Source organism: Equus przewalskii, chromosome 6 (assembly GCF_037783145.1).
Source record: "Equus przewalskii isolate Varuska chromosome 6, EquPr2, whole genome shotgun sequence".
Taxonomy (NCBI): domain Eukaryota; kingdom Metazoa; phylum Chordata; class Mammalia; order Perissodactyla; family Equidae; genus Equus; species Equus przewalskii.
Genome location: NC_091836.1, coordinates 22,296,973 through 22,317,968, shown reverse-complemented (window position 1 = coordinate 22,317,968; position 20,996 = coordinate 22,296,973). Strand labels below are relative to the sequence as shown.

General features: G+C 54.4%; 1 protein-coding gene across 2 annotated transcripts in view; it reads left to right on the top strand.

Annotated features, from left to right (window-relative positions):
* The window catches only part of DRD2 (dopamine receptor D2), a 60,937-nt gene extending 45,158 nt beyond the window's left edge, over positions 1–15,779 (top strand). For both annotated transcript variants that reach the window (XM_070623130.1, XM_070623131.1), the window contains exons 2-8: positions 1,772–2,087; positions 7,451–7,560; positions 8,598–8,734; positions 9,910–10,100; positions 11,053–11,139; positions 12,385–12,712; positions 14,481–15,779. In XM_070623130.1, the coding sequence (XP_070479231.1) occupies positions 1,803–2,087; positions 7,451–7,560; positions 8,598–8,734; positions 9,910–10,100; positions 11,053–11,139; positions 12,385–12,712; positions 14,481–14,674 (1,332 nt within the window). In that variant the 5' untranslated portion in view covers positions 1,772–1,802 and the 3' untranslated portion in view covers positions 14,675–15,779. The remainder of the gene's footprint in view (positions 1–1,771; positions 2,088–7,450; positions 7,561–8,597; positions 8,735–9,909; positions 10,101–11,052; positions 11,140–12,384; positions 12,713–14,480) is intronic.
* The last annotated feature ends 5,217 nt before the right edge of the window (positions 15,780–20,996 follow it).

Below are 20,996 nucleotides of genomic sequence, written 5' to 3'. Positions count from 1 at the left end.
ATCATGGTGCTTTGTGTGGAATGCCTTGAAGTACTGATAAATTTAATTCCATTGTGTGAAATAGGAACACTTTTGTTAGCAGGAACACCAACTATATTATATGTGCATTGTTTCAGTCACAACCAAAACACAGGCTGTTAAGCTCATCAATGCCCAATGCCTCCCTAGTCTGCCTCGGAGCCCCTCTGCTTTCCTTTCTCAGTGAGCAGCACCATCGGCCTCCCAGAGCACAAGGCAGAAATCCAGAGTTATCCCCGACTTCTCTCCCTGCTCGCCCGATCCCCACTCCCACCCCACATCTATCCAACGACCAAGCTCCAAGAAATTGACTTCCGAGTTAGCACCTGATTCTGGACACTTCTCTCCATCCTGATTCCCACTACCTTCATTCAGGTGACCACCATCTCTTACTTGAATTACAGCTGTAACCTCGTTCCCTTCCAAGATTCCCTCCATGTCACAGCAGCCGGTGACCTTTCTAAAACACCAGTCTACTGGAGTTATTTCACTGCACCAAACTCTCAGGGACTCCCAAGCTTACAAGACCCGATCTGGCCCATGAATGGCCTGACAATTTAAATTTCCCCAGCTTCACTGTCATGCCCTACATTTTTCCCCAAATGGAATTATTTCTTGTTTGGGACTGTGTTCTGCTCTCTCTGGCAAACATGTCCTCTCACTCCATTGTCTGGCTAACTCCTCCTCCTACTTCATCTCAAATGGCACCTCCTTCAGAAGTCCCTCTGGGATGAGACACCCATTCCTCAGGGCTCTCAGTGCACAAATCCAGAACCTCATTGTCTCTTACTTGGGTTCCTGCAACAGCCTCCCAGCTGGTGTTCTACCATCCCACTTGGCCCCCCTCTTCCATTCTCTACACAGCTGTCAAAATTTCTCAAAGGCAAATCTGATAATGTGGTTCCTGCTGCCCTTAGGGTCAAGTCTGAATTCCCAGCATGACTGTGATCTTGCCTGTTGCAACCTCCCTGGTTCAGCTCATGCCAGTCCCTCTGTACTCAGCATCCTGAATTTCTTCCCAGCCCTCCACCGTGGCCCACTCTCTAGCTCTGTCTTTTCCATATGCTGCTTCCTATGTTGAGATCCTTCCCCTGGCTCCCAACTCTTTACTTGGCTAATTCCTACTCGTCCTTCAGGTGGCTGTCGAACATCACTTCCTCTGGAAAGACTTCTTCGAATCCCTAAACTGGGTTATGTGTCTCTCCCCACCATTCCGTTTCCGAGAGCCTACCACTCATAGATTTAATGGCTTGATTAACTGGCTATTGTTTCTTTTAGAATGTGAACTGGAGAACCATGTCTATTTTGTTCCTGCCTATGTTTCTAGTGCTATAGAAAACAGTGCTCAATTAATATTTGTAGAATGAATGCATGTTTCTAGTCCTACCACTGGTAGCTGGAACTCCTTGCCAATTTGTCTTGAGTGTGGTGCATGGGATGTGCTTAATAAGTGTTTGTTGAATAAATGGGTGAATGAATGATCAGCTCTTTTCAAGCTCGTTTTTTTTATTATACATTTAAAAAAAATTATATTTGGTCATTTGTTCTACCATCTGCAAGAATCGCTAGCAGAACAGTGGCAGCAGTTCTCAATGTTTTAAGAAAATTGTTAGATGCTAAACGAAATCCTGAAGCTGGAGAATTCTCTCTATTAATTTTCAGTGGTTGGTTTTAGCTCCAGAGCCCTCCGTGGGAGGCAGCACGCTTTGCGATGTCCTCCTACTCACTCCCTGTGTCCATTTTTCTTGGCCAGAGCCTGGCCGCCCAGTGGCCCCACTGCCCCAATGGATCCACTGAACCTGTCCTGGTACGATGACGATCTGGAGAGCCAGAACTGGAGCCGGCCCTTCAATGGGTCCGAAGGAAAGGCCGACAGGCCCCACTACAACTACTATGCCATGCTGCTCACCCTGCTCATCTTTGTCATCGTCTTTGGCAACGTGCTGGTATGCATGGCCGTGTCCCGTGAGAAGGCGCTGCAGACCACCACCAACTACCTGATTGTCAGCCTTGCGGTGGCCGACCTCCTTGTGGCCACGCTTGTCATGCCCTGGGTTGTCTACCTGGAGGTAGGTCTGCACCTCTGCCTTGCTCCAGCACCTTCTCCAGGTCGGTGCTATGCTGGAGCCTGGGGAACAGGCTCCTTGCTGGTTTCTAGCAATAAGTTGCCTGGTACTTTCTCAGGTGGCCTCTTCCTCCACTCTGGGCTCAGTTTTTCTCCTTATAAAATGGATAGATTATCTTTTTAACAATCTCAGCTACCAGTTAGAGAGTGCTTCCTAAGTGCCAGGCCTCATGTTAAGTCCCTTATATGCAGCGTTTCCTCAATATACTCCTCACAGCAGCCCTAAGAGGCCAGCATTATCATCATTTTACAGGTGGTGAGCCAGATAGTCAGAGAAGTTAGGTGACTTCCTCAGCATCACACAGCCGGCAGGTCCAAGCTGGAACTCTGTCTGACCCCAGAGTTGGTTTATTGGGTCCCACTGAAAATGGGAATAAATGATGAGGATCCCAAGGAAGGGTGTTGTTCATGCTTCCTGGCCTGAAGTCTTCATTCCTCTCTCCCCACTTCAAATATGGGGGCTGCCGCTCAATGCTCTCCTTCTCCCTTCCCTCTCTCCTGGTTTATTCTAGGGCCTGTGTCTGGGACCTCCAGGTAGAGGCCGCTGTGCTGTACCCCCTGTCCTCAGGAAGGACCATATAGTCACCCATTGCTCAGCTCAGGACAGAGCCTGGCGCTGTACCTTCGAGTAGTAAGGCAGCCCCTGCTGTGGTCCAGCCACCGCCCCCTCCACTATGGTCCAGGAATCCCTCCCCCTATAGTCCAGGCACCCCCCTCCCTCCACTATGGTCCAGGCACTGTGCCAGGCATTTTGCAGACACAGACTCAGCAAACACTCATGCTCATCCTGGGAGTCAATACTACTCTTCTCACTTCACAAACGAGGAAGTTGCCTGGTGCTTTCCCAGATGCCTGTTTTCACCCAGATCACACTGCCAAGGGAGAAACTGCCAATAGAGAAGTCCCTGAGAGTGTCCCCCCTTCAGGAGGACACTTTTCAGAGCAAGCAGGCAGATGTGGGTGGGTCTGCAGGATGTGGGTGGATACAAGCTGGATCCTGCCCCTTTCTCTGCCCAGGGTTCTGGGGTGGCGTCTGGGTGCACGGGAAGCTGACCAGCCATTCAGGAAAGAGCCAAAATGCCAAGGTCCCTAACATCACTGAGCTGTTACCTTCCTGCCCCAGGCAAGAGAGGAATTCCCTTGTGCCACGGAGGAGGCACATCCCTGCCTGGGGGGAAGGGCTTCCACTCTTAGGAGAAAACGTGAATCCTTGGTAGGTTTGAGCAGAGGAGACATCTAGGAGAAGAAGCTGAGTGGGGCGGGGAGGCTGGGCAGAAGGGGCACCTCTCCCGGTCTCCATACCCCAAGGGATTCCCTGTGCTTCCTGTTGTCACTAACGCTGGCCCCAGGGCCATCAGCTCTGGGCCATCACTCCCTTGGTTCCCTTTTGCACTGACCATACAGGCTGGAACTTTCAAAGTGACCTGATTGAATGTTAAGGAAGAACCAAAAGGAAACAAACAATAGATACAAAACAGCATAAAGACATACAGGTGCCACAGGCCGGGGATCAAATTCCTCCCTTACACTCATGTCTACGTGAGGACCCTAGACTCTGTCCAGCCCACATCCGTCTGAGGGCCTCTCCCTGAGGGGTCCCTTCTTAAATCTTAGGACTATTCCCCTCCTGCTTCCTTTCAAAGGAGGGTTCCAGGCCTCAGACCATCAGGGAAAAAATGATGGGTGGTTGGCAGAGCAAATAATGTCTCTGTGACTCTCTTTCCATGTCTGTATAATGGAGATAATAATAGCATCTGCCTAGAAGCATTGTTTGAGAGCCACATGAGTTGGTATATGAAAAGGGCTTACAATGGCACCTGGCACATGTAAGCACTTTGTAAAAGTTGGCCGTGACAATGGTGATGAAGATGAAGCTAGGTATCCACATGGAGGGGACCCTCCCCATGCCCAGGCTAAGAGGCACCCTCTTCCCAGAGTGAGACGTGCTCTGCCCAGGGCTCTGGGCCTGGGTTCTGGGCCTTCCAAGCCCACTATCCTTACCCAGACGCCTAGGGTATGGCCAGATCTGTGCATTCGGACTCCTAGGCACCTCTAAGTCCTCAAACAGATATTTTAAACACACCTGTTCACCATTATTTTAAAGGTGAGGCTCAGTGTTTCAAGGGGCAGAGTGGAGAATGGCATCTCAGAGGTCAGTGCTCAGAGTCCCCCATAGTCTCCCAGCAAAACAAGAGCTGGACAGTAGGCCCTGCATACGGGACATTGTCTCAGCTATTTGTTATCCCTAGAGAATGTCCCAAGTGGAGTTTCACCCTATGCCAACATCCTGTCCAGATATCCTCACAACCAGACACTGTACCCTCTCCAAGAGATGCTCTTTTCCAGAATTTTCCATCCTGTTCCATTTCTAACAATGTAAAATGCCTCTGATAGCCTGCCATGTCAGCATCTGTCCAGTAGGACTGGATGTGCATTATTTATTCTGCTCAGTATATGGAAAGCACACTGGTTTTAGAGAGAGAGAACCAGGATCAATTCACAACTCAACCACTTTCCATCTGGAGCAGCTCCTGAGAGAAGAGGGCCAGGGGCCACTTGTCTGCAGGTGCCATTCCACTTTGGCCTCCCAACCCTTGGAGGTGAGGGTTTGCTGTGTGCCTCTTCCAGATGAGCAGATGAGATTGAGAAGGTGAACAGACTAAGGTCGCAGTTATTAATTCACTCATTCAACGTGTCTTGAGCGCTTCTCTGTCCTAGCCCATCTGTGAGGCTGAGGTCTAAGGCATTGGCCTGCCGTCGATGAGGAGACTAATAGGGCCATTACAGTGCAGTCTGATAGAGATGACAACAGAGCAATCCTCGCAGCAGATGTGGGAACACAATGGGGGCACATGGCTTTGGCATATGGGGACAAGGAAGTCTTGCAGGAGGAAGTGGGGCTTTTGGAACAATTCTCCGGGAGAGGGAGTGAGGCAGAGAAAAATAGTGTGCAAAGCCCCCGAGCTGGGGGGAGGGGAGTAACTGGCTGGAGATTTTGAGGAGCAGTAGCCGTGTCATTAGCCTCAGAGATTTGCTGTCATATTCCATGGATATGAGTGTGGAACGTGTGGAACAGTGCCTGACACAGAGTAAGTACTTAATATGCGCTAGTTATTATTAAGACTTAGCCGAGTCAGCTTGAGGCCTGTCGTGAAGGTCTCAGCTTCACGTGAGCAATAAAGCCAATAAATGGTGCCCAAAGGTGCAGAGAAAATAGCCCTGGAGTTGTACTGGCAGACCTGGAGTCCAGTCCTTCCTCTGCTTCTAAATCACCAGGACATCTTGGGCAAGTCCATTTTCCTCTCTGACTCCAAGTTTGCCTACCCTTGTAATTTTAATCTCTCCTTTCACAGTTGGTTCATTTAGTACTTTTTACATAATCACCTCCTCTTTTGCTAAGCTAGATGGTCTCTCCCAAGACAGCTTAGGAGAGAGCACAGGATGTGCTGCCCGTAGAACTTGCTTCCAGCTCCAGCCCTGCTGCACGCTGGCCCCGTGGACTCTCTGAGCTTCCTTTCCCTCATCCGTGAATGGGCATAAGCAATCCCCTCTTGTACCAGCTTTGAGAACAATAAGTGAGATAAAGTACTTGCCCACAGTAGGTGTTCTAGAAACGGTGGCTACCAACACATTCTCTTGAGTCTCTGAGTCGACTACCCCTAACTGTTCTAGAGCAGCTGCTCCTTGGACCACGGAGGAAACCCCTCGCTTCTTCTCTGCTCCAGAAAGGCCTTTGAGGGTGGGGATTGAGAGCTCCCTAAGGGCAGGGACTATGTCAGCACTATTTACTACTGTACCCCAGAGTCTAGAACAGAGCCTGGCACATAGTAAGTTGCTCAATAAGTGTCTATAGGAGAGAAGGAAGGCAGATGGAGGGAGGGAGGACAGGGAAGAGGGCCCTAGATCCCTAGGGACATGAAAGCAGCTCTGAAAAACTGGTCTAGGAGGGGCTTCAAGGTGGAGAGTGGACCAGGTGGACCTGGAACCCTCCCCATGGTGCCCTAAAGGTAGATTCTGTTTACACCAGGGAAGCCCTTCCATCCCCCGCCACATCTCTATGCACCCCCCTCCAGCTCCTGCCCACTTGGTCAGCACTCTGCTTCAGTACGGGGGCACCCTGTGTTGCAACATGGGAGGGGCCCTGAGGAAGGCAGCTCCACGGGAGAGGTTTTCCTGTCTCCCAGGAAAAGCCGCTGTTCCCTGCATGCCTGACAACAGCAGCTGCAGTGGCCATCCCTGAGCTGGAAGGCCAGCATCGGGTTTATGCCTGAGAGCAGAAAAGAGGCAGCACTGAGAATGAGTAATGTTGTCATTAGCCCTGCTGCTCTGCTGTGACATGCAGAGGGGGCACTGCCCCGCCCCAGGCACCGGAGGGGCTTTCCTGCTCTTCATTTCTCCTATGGTAGAGGCCCCAGGTGGATCTCCCGGTCCTGACTCTCCGATCAGGGATGGGGACTGCTCCAGACTCCCAAAGTTGCCAGGGCCAGGCTGCTGTGTGAGTGTGAGTGCATGTGTGTGTAAATGGGAGGATGGGGGATGTGGATGTGCATGAGTAGGGGCATGGGAGTGTGTGTGTGTGTAAGGGGGTATGAGTGTGTGTGTAGGGGGAGGGATGAAAAATGCTCCTGCCAGGGGCTGGACACGTGTCCCATCATACCAAGGATAAAGCATTACAGCACACCCACCCCAGCCCGTTCTGGTGTTCCTAAAGTTCTAGCCCAGATTTTCCTCTTTCATCCTCTAGTGTAACAAGGAGCAGATATGTCTTCCCTATTTCACAGAGTCATCGTTTTCATCATGATTCTCAACAGACATTTATTGGGCCCTGACTCTGTGCTATGCACCATGCTGGCCACTGAAGGAGCAGCCTGCCTCCCCCGGAAACCCCAGCCAGCCAGGACCAGAAGCTTGGCTGAAGGGCTTGGGCACATCCCTGCACTCTTCTGAGGCTCAGTTGCCTCATTGGTAAAATGGGGTCGCAAGGTGATCACTCAAATGTTTGACAGATGAAGGTTCAAAGTCGAGGCACGTGGTATATGTTGGTCTTATTTCTTCCTGCACGGTTCTTGGCACAAAGTGGCCTTCTGTGTCTAGGAGGAGAGGGGGCCAAGGGCCCGGGCCTCAGGTACTCATGGGCATGGCTCCCCATTGCTGCCCCTCTTCTCCCCCAGACCCTAGCTGGAGACCCACAAGACCCCCACAGCTGCCCCCCGAGCCCTTGGCCAGATCTGCCCCAGGAAAACCAAGCTGGGGGCTGAAGCTAACCTCCCCGACTGCTGTCTGCCTGCTATGTTGCTTTGTCTACAGGTGGTGGGCGAGTGGAAATTCAGCAGGATTCACTGTGACATCTTCGTCACTCTGGATGTCATGATGTGCACAGCAAGCATTTTGAATCTGTGTGCCATCAGCATCGACAGGTGAGCCCAGCCAGGGTGGGAGAGGTGACCCGGACCATTCACCTTTTGGGCCACCCCACTTCTCCTTCAGGGTTGGGCTCTGTCTATGATGCTGTGGCTGTATGTTTGTGTGTGTATATATGCATATGTGTGTGTGTGTGTGTGTATGTGCATGCATGGGTGGTTGTGTGTCTGGCTGGGAGAGTACAGACCCCCTAAGGAGAGGCCATTTTATGGACAGGATGCTACCAAGAATAGCCAGACAGTGAGCGGCATAGAGGAGAAAGCACTTGATTCTGACTGAAGCCTAGCTCTATCACTTCCTCCTTAGGTGACCGTAGGCAGATGATGGAAGGTCTTGGAACCCTAGTTTCATTGTCTAGAAACCAAGGATGATGATACCCGTCCACCTGGGGCTGCAGCGTCTGGTTGTGCATTTTACATCTAGCCAAGGGGGCCCAGGCCATGTTCGCCTTGCTAACCTGTAGCCTTGGAGCCTCTCACTAATTTCCACAGATGGGCCACTTGGGCTCCCAGAGGCCCCAGCCCTACTCCTCTTGCAGGATTTGTGGAGGGTGAAAGGAGCTACCGTATGAGAAGTGCTGGATAGAGGAATGTGAGGGATCCTAATTACGTTGTTATCATTTGCTGCCAAATGGGGCTTAACCCAGGAGAGGCCTGGCTACCAGTCCATCAGCAAACACTTCCATTGTCTTCAGGCACAGCAAAGGTGCAGTGGATACAGTGGCAAAGGCGCAAAGACCTAGGCAATGGCCCTTGAAAAGCCTAAAATCCAAGTAGGGAGACTAGAGGAACAGAGATAGTCCAGGAGAAATGGTCGCCAGTTGGCCATGAAGCACGTGATCGGGTATCACCAGCCGTCCTCACTGTCTGAGTCTAGGACAGGAGGGAGAGCTGACTTAGAGTAGATGGGTGGGCTTCATGGAGGTGGACCAACTGTCCACTCCCGAGGAGCAGGGTGTCTCTGGTGTGTGCATGTTGTGGAGTGAGGGGTTCCTGGGCCCGTACCCCAGACTCAGGCCCCACCCATCCTTCAGGTACACAGCCGTGGCCATGCCCATGCTGTACAACACGCGCTACAGCTCCAAGCGCCGAGTCACCGTCATGATCGCCATCGTCTGGGTCCTGTCCTTCACCATCTCCTGCCCGCTGCTCTTCGGACTCAACAACACAGGTGAGTCCTGCCTCTGTCTGGCTGGGGCTCTGCCCGCCCCGGGTCCCTGCTCCTGTGCAGGACCCTGAGGGAGCTGAGTCCCTGATGCAGACATGGGCAGAGGCCCAGTGGGGACCTGTTCACAACCCAGACTGAGGCCAGGCTGGGTCTCCTGTGCCAAGCCTGACTCTGGTTGGCCCAGAGAGGAACAATGGCCCAGGAACAACGGGATTGGATGAGGAGTGGGGTAATGATCGGGAGGATGTCTGGCCATTTCCAACTTTGTTTATTAAATTGAAGCAGGCCAGACAGCCTCACGTGCTGCATGTGTGTGCATGTGCGTGTGCACGCACATGGCGGGAGGCTGCTGGGCTTCCATCCACCCCGAAAATCGTATTTGTGTAATGAGGCTGCAGCCCCAGGGCCGTGCCACCTGCAGGAGGAAAGGTAAAAGCAAGTAGGAGGTTAGCCCACCGCGGCTGGTCCTGTGCGAGGCCGTCAGGAGCATTTCCGACAGAGGGGGCCCAGTGCTGCCGGTGTGATGAGGAGCTTACTGTCCTCAGGGCCCACAGGGATGCAGGTGTGCCTCTGGAGCCACGACAGGACAGCACCGATGAAGCCTTCAAAGCATATGGTACAAAAATCTAAGCGTCTCAGGAATTCCAAGAAGAGGCGCTAAGGCTAAATATGTTCAGATTAATCTGGAAAGGCCCTGAGATAGAGAACCTGGAAGGGAACTTGGAAACACATGGGAAACACAGGTGAGTTTAGCAAACAGGACCAAGTTTTCCTGTTCCTAAAATTCAAAGGTGGCAGAGGTCCCTGCAATATACAGGAAAGGCTAAAGAAATGGCTTATTCTTTTAAAATAATTTCCTGCCATCATTTTTCCCAAACTCTCTGGCTCCGCTTGTATGCGCATAGATGACAAAATGAATGATGAAGTAACAAGGGAATGTTAATGGAGAAACTCAGAAGCAGCCGATCACAGCTTAGCTTTTCACTCACGGCTGTATTTAATGCTCCAATTTACACTGTGCATGTATTTACATTCAACATTTCCAGGCAGCCTTAGACACCCAGCAATATTCTCTGTAACCTTGCTCCTCGTTCCCATAGAGGAGATGAGGTGCTCTGGCGGCACTGGGGCCCCTGGGCCTGCTGATGCCCGCCCACCCGGGGCTCTCCTTCCTCCAGACCAGAACGAGTGCATCATCGCCAACCCCGCCTTTGTGGTCTACTCCTCCATCGTCTCCTTCTACGTGCCCTTCATCGTCACCCTTCTGGTCTACATCAAGATCTACATCGTCCTCCGCAGGCGTCGCAAGCGGGTCAACACAAAGCGCAGCAGCCGGGCTTTCCGGGCCAATCTGAAGGCCCCGCTCAAGGTCCCGAGATCCCCCCTCCCCGGCAATGTCCCCACCTCACCACTACTGAGGGGCTTGTCCCTGCTCAGTGAGGGGCTGGGACACTGCAGCAGGATGGGGCCAGGCTGGAGGAGCTCTGAGGAGCTGGGCGAGGGCAGATTTCCAAGGCTTGACCTCAGCGGAGCACCTTGAATCTCCAGGAGTGGGAGGTGGGGCGGGTGGCAGAGACCACCTGGGAGGAGAAGTCTTTGCCCGGAGATCTCTGTCTGAAGGCAGCAGCTCTCGGCACCCTCCTGGACTCCTCTCCTCCTTCCTTCGCCTCTCCTGTCCTCAAGCTGGGCCTCTGTCTCCCTTTCCTTCCCTCTGACGCCCCCATCCTGTCTCCTTTACCTTCCATACTCTGTCCTCCCCTCTGTGCACGCCTCCTCCTTCCTCACCTGTTCTTGCTTCTTCTCTGCTCTGCCCCTCTTTCATCTCCCTGCTTGTGAATTCTCCCCTCTGCTCAGCCCTCCCCGGGGAAGACACCACGTGGGCATAGAAGGAACAAGAACCTTGGGGTTAGACACATCAGGTTCAAATCCTGGCACTGCCACTTTTTTCCTGAGTGACCTTGGGCAAGTTGTTTAACTTCTCTGAGCCTCAGTCGTTTTCTCATCTGTTAAGTGGGACTCATAATACTGACCTCACAGGGTAGTCTTGAGTATTCAGTGTGAGAGGGATGTGAACATGCTTAGCATGGTGCCAGACCCTTAGCAGGGGCCCTGTAAAAGTCAGAGCCCTTTTGTCCCTCGTCCTGCCCACCTCTTCTAATCACAGTGCCGACCTTCTCCTTTGCCTTGATTGTCTCCTCAGGCCCCCACCCTTCTCATCTCTGCCCTTCTCTGAGCTCCTGTGCCAAGTCTGACCACTCCACATTGGGTTTCTGTCCCCACCCACCTCCCCATCATGACTCATGTGCTGGCTCCCTCCACAGGGCAACTGCACTCACCCCGAGGACATGAAACTCTGCACCGTTATCATGAAGTCTAATGGGAGTTTCCCAGTGAACAGGCGGAGACTGGTAAGTGCTCAGGGCAGGGACCCGAGCCAGGTCTTTCCGCCCCTAGGGAAGCCCACTGCCACAATTCTCAGACCTCAGCAGCTGGCCAAAGGGACAAGCACCTCCCGGGACCCGCCACTCTACCTTACCATGCACACCTCCCACGCAGGCATGGAGCAAGACAGCTTGATTCCTCAAGGCACAGAGAGGTACCCCTAGCACAGGAAAACAGTTGGGAGAAAGGAGTGGGCCACCATGACATGATAAAAAGTAACAATAATAATGGTTATTCCCATTAATTGAATCCCTACTATGTTCCTACTATCTCATCAAATCCTCACAGGACCCTGAGAGGTAAGTCTTATTGATTTTACCCATTTTCATTTACAGAAGAGGAAGCAGAGGCTCAGAGAGGTTAGGTAACTCATACAAGGCTAAACAGTAGTTAGTGTGAGAGTGCATAATTGAGCCCAGACCTGCGTGACTCTGAAGTCACACCCTTGTTCTTTCCACTCACCTATGCTGCCTCACTACGTGCAGGTTCTGGGGCTGGAGGCTGGGAGCTGGGGGAGGAGGGAGCAGAGCGGCCACGGGGCTGGCGGTGAGCTGCATCCTGTCGGGGATGCCTGGAGGGGCAGAGTCACAGCAGACCCCAGGCTTAGCCCAGTGACAGCAGCCCCAGGGGCCACGCAGCAGGGGCCCCATCCCCAGGTGGGCAGAGGATGGGCCAGGGAACCGCAGAGGGCCGCACACAAAGTCTAGGTCAGCCATCTTCAGGAAGCAAGTCTCCCACCATTCACTTGCAGGCAAAGGCCGGACTCCAAGGAGCTGTTTATGAGACAGATGCTGAAACAGAGACTCAGGCTTGGGGCACCTGGGCACACAGCGAGGCTGCATTTCAGAAGCTCAGGCTGAGACCTCCAAGGCCTCAAACAAGGGAGCATAGGGAAGACCTGGGAGGCCATGAGTGGATTCAAGCCAGAACAGTTGTGGGGCCTTTGAGGTTGACTGGGGATTGCTCTAGGAAGGGGCCTGGGGTGACCCTGCAGGCAGGGGCTGCCGTGCGTCCTGGGTGATGCCTGTTCCCAGTGATCATCCTCCTTGCCTCTCTGGCAGAGTGACCCTGTAGTGTTTGCAGGAGTCTCTAGAGGGGGATAGAGAAGGGCAGGGTGGGGCAGGTGGGGCAGGTGGGGCCAGGTAAGGCTGAGTGGCTGATGCCTGAGAACTTGCCTGGTTTTTTACCCAGAGCTCTCTGCCTCTCTGCAGGATGCTGCCCGCCGAGCCCAGGAGCTGGAGATGGAGATGCTGTCCAGCACAAGCCCACCCGAGAGGACCCGGTACAGCCCCATCCCACCCAGCCACCACCAGCTGACCCTCCCCGACCCATCCCACCATGGCCTCCACAGCACTCCTGACAGCCCTGCCAAACCAGAGAAGAACGGGCATGCCAAAGACCACCCCAAGATTGCCAAGATCTTTGAGATCCAGTCCATGCCCAATGGCAAAACCCGGACCTCGCTCAAGACCATGAGCCGTAGGAAGCTCTCCCAGCAGAAGGAGAAGAAAGCCACCCAGATGCTCGCCATTGTTCTCGGTGAGTTGGCCCCAAGGGCTGCCACAGCTTAGCTCTGCCCAAGGCTGGCTGGGGGAAGGACCCATTACTGCTGGTCCCATTACCTGCCATGTCCTTCTTGACCATGGTGGGAGGGTCACCCGACTGACTTTCTCAGGCACAGGGCAAGCCCATTGATATACCTTGTTGGGTAGATTCTATAACTGTGCTCACTTTACAGATGGGGAAACTGAGGCTTGGGGTGGTTATATTAATTGACCAAGGAGGACCCATGATTTAAACTCAGGCAGCCTGACTCCAGAGTCTGTGAACTTGACCCGTCTACCATAGTGACCCCAGAACCCCATGATCCTGGGCAAGTCACTTTCTCTCTCTCTCTTCCCCTCATCATTAGAGTAGGTTACTTCTCAGTGTTGTTGTGGTGGCCAAATGGCATACGGTGGTGAAAGCATTTTGTAAACCGCAAAGTAGTACACACAGGTAAGTGTTATCACCATAGTTTTGTTAATCTTGCTATTGTTGAGGAATTCAGAAATTCAGTTCTCTTGACTCGACCAAGACCCTGTGGGACCAGAGCTGTGAGAAGGGGGCCCGGATCGAAATGAGGGCGTGGCCCTGCCAGTGAGGCAGGACTTTCAAATGAAAGTCTGCTAGTAAACCCGATAAGAAAGGTCAGAAATCGAGGGCTGAGTTGACATGTGTGGTTGGGTACAGGAGGGCTGATGTGGCTCTGCCATCCATGTAGTAGCCACGGCAGTGTGTGACATCCTTCCACACCTGCCATTCCCTTTGACCTCCCGACAGTCCTGTGACGTGAGAGGGACAGAGGTTAATATTCAGGTTTTATGAATGAGAACACCTGGTCACAGTAGGTTAAGGGACCGACCACTGATCACGTGGCCAGTGGTGACAGCAGAGTCAGACCAGGCCCTCTGCTGCAGTCCCCAGGGTCTCTCTCTGCTCTGTGGTCCTGCTCTTCTTGGGCACCCCTCTGTCCCTGGGGACTCCCAGTGTGCCTGTGGGGCATTCTGTGCACACGACGCCTCCACACCAAGAGTCTCACTTGTGCAAGAGGTCCCGAGTTAGGTAGAGCGGGCGGGTTGGAGGTCAATCTAGGTGACAGTGCATGTCCCAAGGCAGGGACTAACAAGGGAGCCCATCAAGGGCTGGGGGAAGTGTGGGGAAGGTAGCAGGAGCCTGGCTATTTGGGGCCCTTGATAGACTGGAGCTCAGCTCTCAGCTTTGCCGCCTAAGAGGGGAGTGGTCTTTCGTGAGTCCCATAGCCATTGCCAGGCTGTTCTCTGTCTTCCTCACTGGGATGCTGTGAGAACTAAGAGGGTGGAGTGCTTGGTTCTCCCTTCCTACCTCTGGCCCAAACTGCACTGAACAAACCCTCCACTCCCACTGCCGAGGAAGCCCTTGTTCGCAAAGACGACCAGAAAGTAGACTCGAGATGTCCATTTTCACTGGCTGGCGTGTCAGAAGGTTAACCTTTCAGATTCATTTTCAAGCCCTTTATCTTTCCCTATGAGGTAGGTATTATTATCCCCATTTGTCAGATGAGGAGAATGAGACTGAAGGAGAGGAAGTGACCCGTCCACTGCAAATGGGCATCAGAGGCGGGTCTAGAATCCAAGACTGCACCTCCTCCCGCAGTGCTCTTGCTGCTTCAGCCTCGGTCCTGAGCCGCAGCCACAGCACACAATCCAGGTGCCCAGTGAGCGCGGGCCTTCCCAGCCCAGCCTCTGCCTGGCCCTGGGGCCAGCCTGACCCCCGCCCTCTCCCGCAGGCGTGTTCATCATCTGCTGGCTGCCCTTCTTCATCACCCACATCCTGAACATACACTGTGACTGCAACATCCCGCCCGTCCTGTACAGCGCCTTCACGTGGCTGGGCTATGTCAACAGCGCCGTGAACCCCATCATCTACACGACCTTCAACATCGAGTTCCGCAAGGCCTTCCTGAAGATCCTACACTGCTGATCCTGCTGCCCACCTGCACAGCAGCCTGCTTCCACCTCCCTGCCCAGGCTGGCCCGGCCTCCATCCCTGGGAGCTGCGGGCAGGAGGGCACAGAGCGGACTTGCCTTCTCTTCGCCCCGGCAGGCCCTGCAGTGTTAGCTTGGCGCCACGCCCCTCCCTGCCCGCACACCCTCACTCTACCAGGGGAGTGCTAGAGAGCCACGCATGGTGCAGCCTTGCGCTGGACCCCCTGGCTCAGGAGCAGCTCACAGAGCCGCCCCCTCCCACTTCCAGGCCCCCTCTCCTTGGCACCAAAGATGCAGCCGCCTTCTCTGACCCTTTTCTGGACTCTGAGGTTGCCGGGGCCAGTCAGGGCTCAGAGGCCATGCTCTCTGTTGGGCTCAGCCTGCCTTCACAGGCCTGTGCTGGAGCAGGTGGTGGGGAGGGATGGACTGGTCACACTCCATAAGGCCCACACCAGGGGAGCCAGATCTCTTGCCAAGGTCCCAGGCAACTCCAGTCCTGGGAGACCCATGTACATACCAGACTGTGGGATGAACCCCAGAGAAGCCCAAGCCAAAAATCTTTGCTCCCTCTCCTGCCCGACAGGATCCTCTACTTCCCACAGCAGTGGGTCCTGACCTGCTCCACCCTGTTCCAGCTCCTCTGAGGGGAGGAACCCTGATCTTGAAGGGCCCCAGGAAAGTCTGTGCAGAGGGGAAGCCCACCGCAAGCCCACTCTGCCACCTCCCGATAGACTCGGTGCATCCCTTCCCATAGCAAATGCTAGGCCAGCCAGGTGACCCATAAGGTGGGCTTATGACCACGTCTGGGGCCTGGGTTGGGGTGTCTGAGCTTCTTTAGGGGGCCGCCTCCTGCCACACTTGGCCACAAAACCACTTTCCTTTTCTCTTCCTCTTGCCTCTTCTCTCTCCCGCTCCCTTTCCCTTCTATTGCCTCCGCCTTAGAGAGCCCATGGCTAAGAGGCTGCTGAATACCATTTGGCCTGGCCTGGCCCTGCCCCGAGGGACAAGGGGAAGCTGCAGCTTGGGGCATCCCCCGGGCCCCAGACTCTGTAACATCACTACACATGCTCCAAACTAATAAAACTTTGACAAGGGTCACATCCGAGGTGTCTCGGGTGGAAGGGTGCAGCGTCACCTTCGTCCTCTGCATCAAGTGTAGCCAAAGCCCTTGTGTCTGTGCTGGGCATCAGAGCTGCAAAGGCCTTCTGCAGACCCCTCCAGAAAAGGGTGACCCTGACCACGCCAGCAGGGTGGACAGGACTTTGGGAGAAAGGAGGAAAGGAGCTGTCCTAGGGAGACGGAGGAGAAGATGTGTGTGCTTGTGTATTTCCCCTCCTCTGTGTCCTCTCCTCCTGAATGGACGTGAGAGCTCTCAGTCCTGCTCTTGTGTGGCCCCAACCCTCCAGTGTCAACCCAGATGGGAGGGGAGAAGATTCCAAGGGGAATCCCACGGCATACCCAAGGCTCCTCTAATCGTCAGAACAGCAGGGTCCTACCAGAGGGAAGCCAAGTTGTCCCCACTTCCCACCTCCTCCTCTCCAGGTCCTGGTGTGTCTGAAGGACCCATCCTGAGCCCTTCTCACCCACTAGGGCAAATAAGCCTCCATGGAAAGGCGACCCTCGGGGTACCGGCTGTGCCTGTGCCTATGCCTGCCCCCTGCCCTGTCTTCTGTCTCTCATCAGGACCCCCTTCCTCTGAGGTAGGTTGTGGAAGCAAGGAGGCCCTGAGTGATGTGGCCTGAGTGGTCTTCCCTCCCCTTGGCCTCCAGACCAGTCACAGCCCCAAGCCTTCTGGGGCCATGACTTGGCATCATCCCAACAACAGAAATTTAGCTTTATGAAAATGAAATATAAATCAACCCGGGAAGGAGGAATATTCTTACCACCTTGAGAATAACAGTGGTGATGACAAACAAGGTGCGGCCCCCACGGCTCAGGCTTCGGGGAGCTGTCAGGGCATAATTTGCATGCTAAATACAATATTTTTAGCACCAAAGTTTGGAGCACTTCACTTGCCCTGAACACTTAATTATGGACTTTGATCTTCTCCCTGAACCTGAATGTAGCACTGAGCTCCTGTCCCCAGAGGCACCCTGATTCCAGGAGCGGGTGCAAAACAGGCCCCTGGTCTAGCTCAGGGGTGTGGGGTCAATAACCCAGTGATCATCTCCTGGGGAAGGAGTCAGACCCAAGGGGGGCTAGAAACCCCAGGGACCTCTCAGCTGCTGATACCCACCCCATAGCCAGTGCACACACCTTTACACACACTTACACACATCACACACTCAGTCTGTGAAAGATCTTGACCTGGATGGGAACTTAAAAGCTCATCCCATGGTTGGAAATCTTATGAGGTCAAACAGCTTTATCAGCTGTGGGAATTGATGTGGGGATGAGATGACAAGGGTGGGAGAGAGAAAAGGAGAGGAAGAAGGAAGAAAGGAAGGAGGGAGGGAGGAGGGAAGGAAAAATGGAAGGGAGGAAGGAAGGAAGCAAGGAAGGAAGGAAGGAAGGGAGGGAGGGAAGGGACGAAGGAAGGAAGGAAGGAAAGGAGGAGAGAGGGAGGAAGCCAACCTTAGAGCCATCTGGGAAGAGCACTGACAGGGAGGAGAGGGGAAGAGGGCAGGCAGGGGCGGGAGGCGGGGCAGGGAAAGTTGCCCACAGCTGTCATGAAGCTTCAAGTCTTCCTGCCAGACAGCAGATTGACAGCTAGAGTGGGCAGGGGGAGGGCTGGGCTCCACCCTCTCCCCCCTCAGTACTTCAGGGGCAAAGGAACAGGAGGTGTGCGACCCAGGAACGCTGAGGTGGAAGGGGCAACCCAGGCTCTGCTCTCTCCCAAGGGGGCCTGACCGTGGCCCCTTCGCCTTGACAGTGAGGGCCGAAAGGGAGCTGGAGGTTGGGCAGGCTGCAGCCTTCTGATTTTCTCTCCTCGCTGCCTTTCCCTGTGCCTCTGTCTCCGTGCCTGCCTTTCTCCGTAGAATGCCTTTTAATCAAAGGATCATTCATCTGCCTTTACAGCAGGTGGAGTCTGCAAGCACCCCCCTCCCAACCCAGAGCACAACAGTGAAGCCCCACGTAAGGAATGAGCCTTCCCGGTCAGGCACGGCTGGTCACTTTGCATATGTCCTCTCAGATGTCCGCATGTGACTGCAGGTTTCGAAGCTTCAGGCCCTTATTCTTCTTCCAGTGGGTTCTGGAGGACTCCCAGGTGGCCACGGGAGGGGGAGATGGGCCACGGGAGGGGTAGATGTCCTGGGAGTTGAGAAGGTGAGCAGTGCCGGAGAAATTGCATCATTTCATCCATCCTCCACCCCGCCATTGTCTCACTCAGTGAATGTTTATTGAGCAACTGCTGTGCTCCAGGCCCTGAGCAAGGTGCTGGGAATGAAACAGTGGAGAAGGGGGCTGTGATCCCTGCCTTCGGGGAGTTCACAGTCCACTGAGACGATGGGCATTAATCCAACAATCACATGATAACTGTAAATGCTCCCTGTCCCCCAGGACAGAGCCCTGGCTGGGTGTGGCATGCACGGCCCAGCTCCAGGGCACCATTTACCAGATGATGACTATGATGTGGGATGCAGCGGCCCTGATGTGCCTTGGCCTGGGACAGTAGGTAGGGAATTGGTGAGGACACGAAGACCGATGGCGTGGAGGACTTCCTGCACGGTGGGCAGGAGGCCCTGAAAGAAGCGACTGGTGGTCCCGCTTCCCTGGTGGTCTCAGAAGAGGAGCAGTTAGTTGCCTGCAACCAGGGACATTGAGGACTGGCCTGCCTTGGGGGCATTTCCAGTGCCCCCACCTATCTAGCATCCCTTCCCGCATCATCCCTGTCCCCAGGGACTGGTGGCCCAGCCCTGTGCCCCACTGCCTCCCTGCCCTCTGGGTCCCAGGGCCCAAGGCTGTCTGTGTGGCCTTAGCTCCCATCTATGCAGACGCCTTGGTGGGCCCCAGCGCACATGCTCTGGTGATTTCCTCGGAACCCCCAGAGGTCGTCTGTAGGGTCCCCTGTTACAGAGGAGAAGTCTCACATTAAGGGAGGGCGGTTGCCCGGGTGGCAGGGCTGGCCTTTTAACACAGGTCTTCTGACTCTGCATCTTGTATTGTCCATTCTGCCCACTTCTTTTTTTAAGGAAGATTAGCCCTGAGCTAACAACCGCTGCCAATCCTCCTCTTTTTGCTGAGGAAGACTGGCCCTGAGCTAACATCTGTGCCCATCTTCCTCTACTTGATATGTGGGACACCTGCCTCAGCATGGCTTGATAAGCAGTGTGTAGGTCTGCACCCGGGATCCGAACCAGTGAACCCTGGGTCGCCAAAGCAGAACGTGTGAACTTAACCACTGTGCCACTTTCCCACTTCTTGAGCAGCCCTGAGTAAAGCTGGAGGAGGCTAGTGTGGTCAGAAGATTAAAAAGAGAGAGAGAGAAAGAAAAACCCTTTGGGACCAGACTTTTAGGATGCTGCCCTTGGGGTATATGTGAATAGCCAGCTCAGCCGCACAGCCAATGCGTGGAGGCGGGGGTGGAGCAGGTGGTGCAGTTTTTACCGGGGCTTCAGTGGCAGGAGGTCAGAGTCTGGGCATCCATGTGCCCCTGGTTCTGCCACGCCCGGGTTCTGGGGAGTCCAGGGGAGCAGGAAGCTGGTGAGGAGACAGCAGACCATCTTTGGAGGTGGGGAGACACCCTCTAGCTTTGTGGGGTTATAGGGGCAGGGAGAAGGGCGTACCTGGCAAGAACAGCTTCCCACTCCCTCTCCCATCCCGGCTCGGCTACTTGACAAATAAAGCAGAGTGAGAGCTGCTGGGCGGAACCCCGGCCCAGAGGGCGCTGGAGAGGCCTTTCACTCCCAGGTGGAACCACCACAGCTCCAGGTCCACAGGACATGCTGCAGGCCACTGCACTGGCTGGAGGCTTCCTCCTCCTCGTCTTCCCACCTGCCTTCTGTCCTGAGACCTGGAGACCTGTGTGAGGCCAGAGAAAGGGAGGCAGCCTCCCAGCATCTCTGGGGCAGTGGGAGTCAGATGCTGCCGGTGAAGGGAAGAATCGGGGTCAGGCAAGGGGAGGGAAATGGCACCATTGGGGGACCTGGGGAGAGTGGGACAGGGTCTGGGGCAGGGGATTTTGCAGGAACAAAGCTATGGTAGCCACATCTTCTGGGTTTTCCTGGCCAGGCCTAACTCCAAATACTCTGTCCTGTTGGCCCCATGAGTATGCAGTCTGCAGGGGTGAGGCTCCATGTCGCGTCCAGGGCAGGTAAGGGTGGGGTGGGCAAGAGAGGGAGGAAACAGCCTGGAGAAAGTCCCATCATCTAGTTCTCCCCACTGCAGGTGCTTCTCTGGGGTCCAGAGCTGGAAAAGCCATGGCAGGGACCTGACCATACCCTTCTCCCCACCCAGCCTAAGGTCTCCCCATCACCGCGCCCACCTCTTCCTCCTCTTCCTCCTCTTCCTCCTCTTCCTCCTCTCCTCCTTACAGTGCTGTATCCATCTGCCCACCCTTCTCTGCACAGGCTGAGCCCTCATACTGCCTTTGCCCATCTGAAGGCAGAGTAGGGTCCAACACCAGGCCACATCCGCATCCAACCCTCTCCAGGTGGGTGCAGTCATGGGCAGTGTCTGCTTTGCTGACACTGAACCCACTATCTGGCTCTTGGGGTTTGGGGCAACACAATCCGTGGATATCTCTGGCAGCTGTGTTTCAGCGGGCACGACCCACTAGTGGGGCTTGCCTCTGCCCTACAGCTGACCTGACACTACTGTAGGTGTGTCCCAAGAGGTCTCAGCGCCACAGCCCACACCAAGGCACTGCAGGAGGGTCATCCCTTCCTCCCCTGAATGAGCAAGCCAAGGAAAATAGGCAACAATTTCCAAGAGCATCCCCTCCAGAAGGTTCCAAAAGGCTGCGTTGTGAGTGCCCCCTTCAAGAGAAAAATTCCTCTGACTTGGGAGAAACTGCAAGAAACTAATGTGTTGAGTGCTTACTACTGCTTTGTCCTTTGACCCACGAGGTATCTGATTTAATTATTACTACAAGCCAGTGAGACAAACATAATGGCTGTTAGATGAAATAGCCAAAGCTAAGAAAGTTCCAGCAGCCTAAGGTCACACACTGGTGGATGACATAGCCAGGATTTGCACCCAGGTCAGCCTGGCTTTGAAGCCCATGGTCTGTCCACTACCCAGCTCCCTACTGCTTCCCTCTCCTGTCTCAGCCCAGCCCAGCTCCTGCCCTCTGTCCCTTATGTCACAGCAACAACCCTGCTACCTATAATCCGATTCGGCAAGCCCGGATGGAGTACTGAGGGAGGACTGGGGGG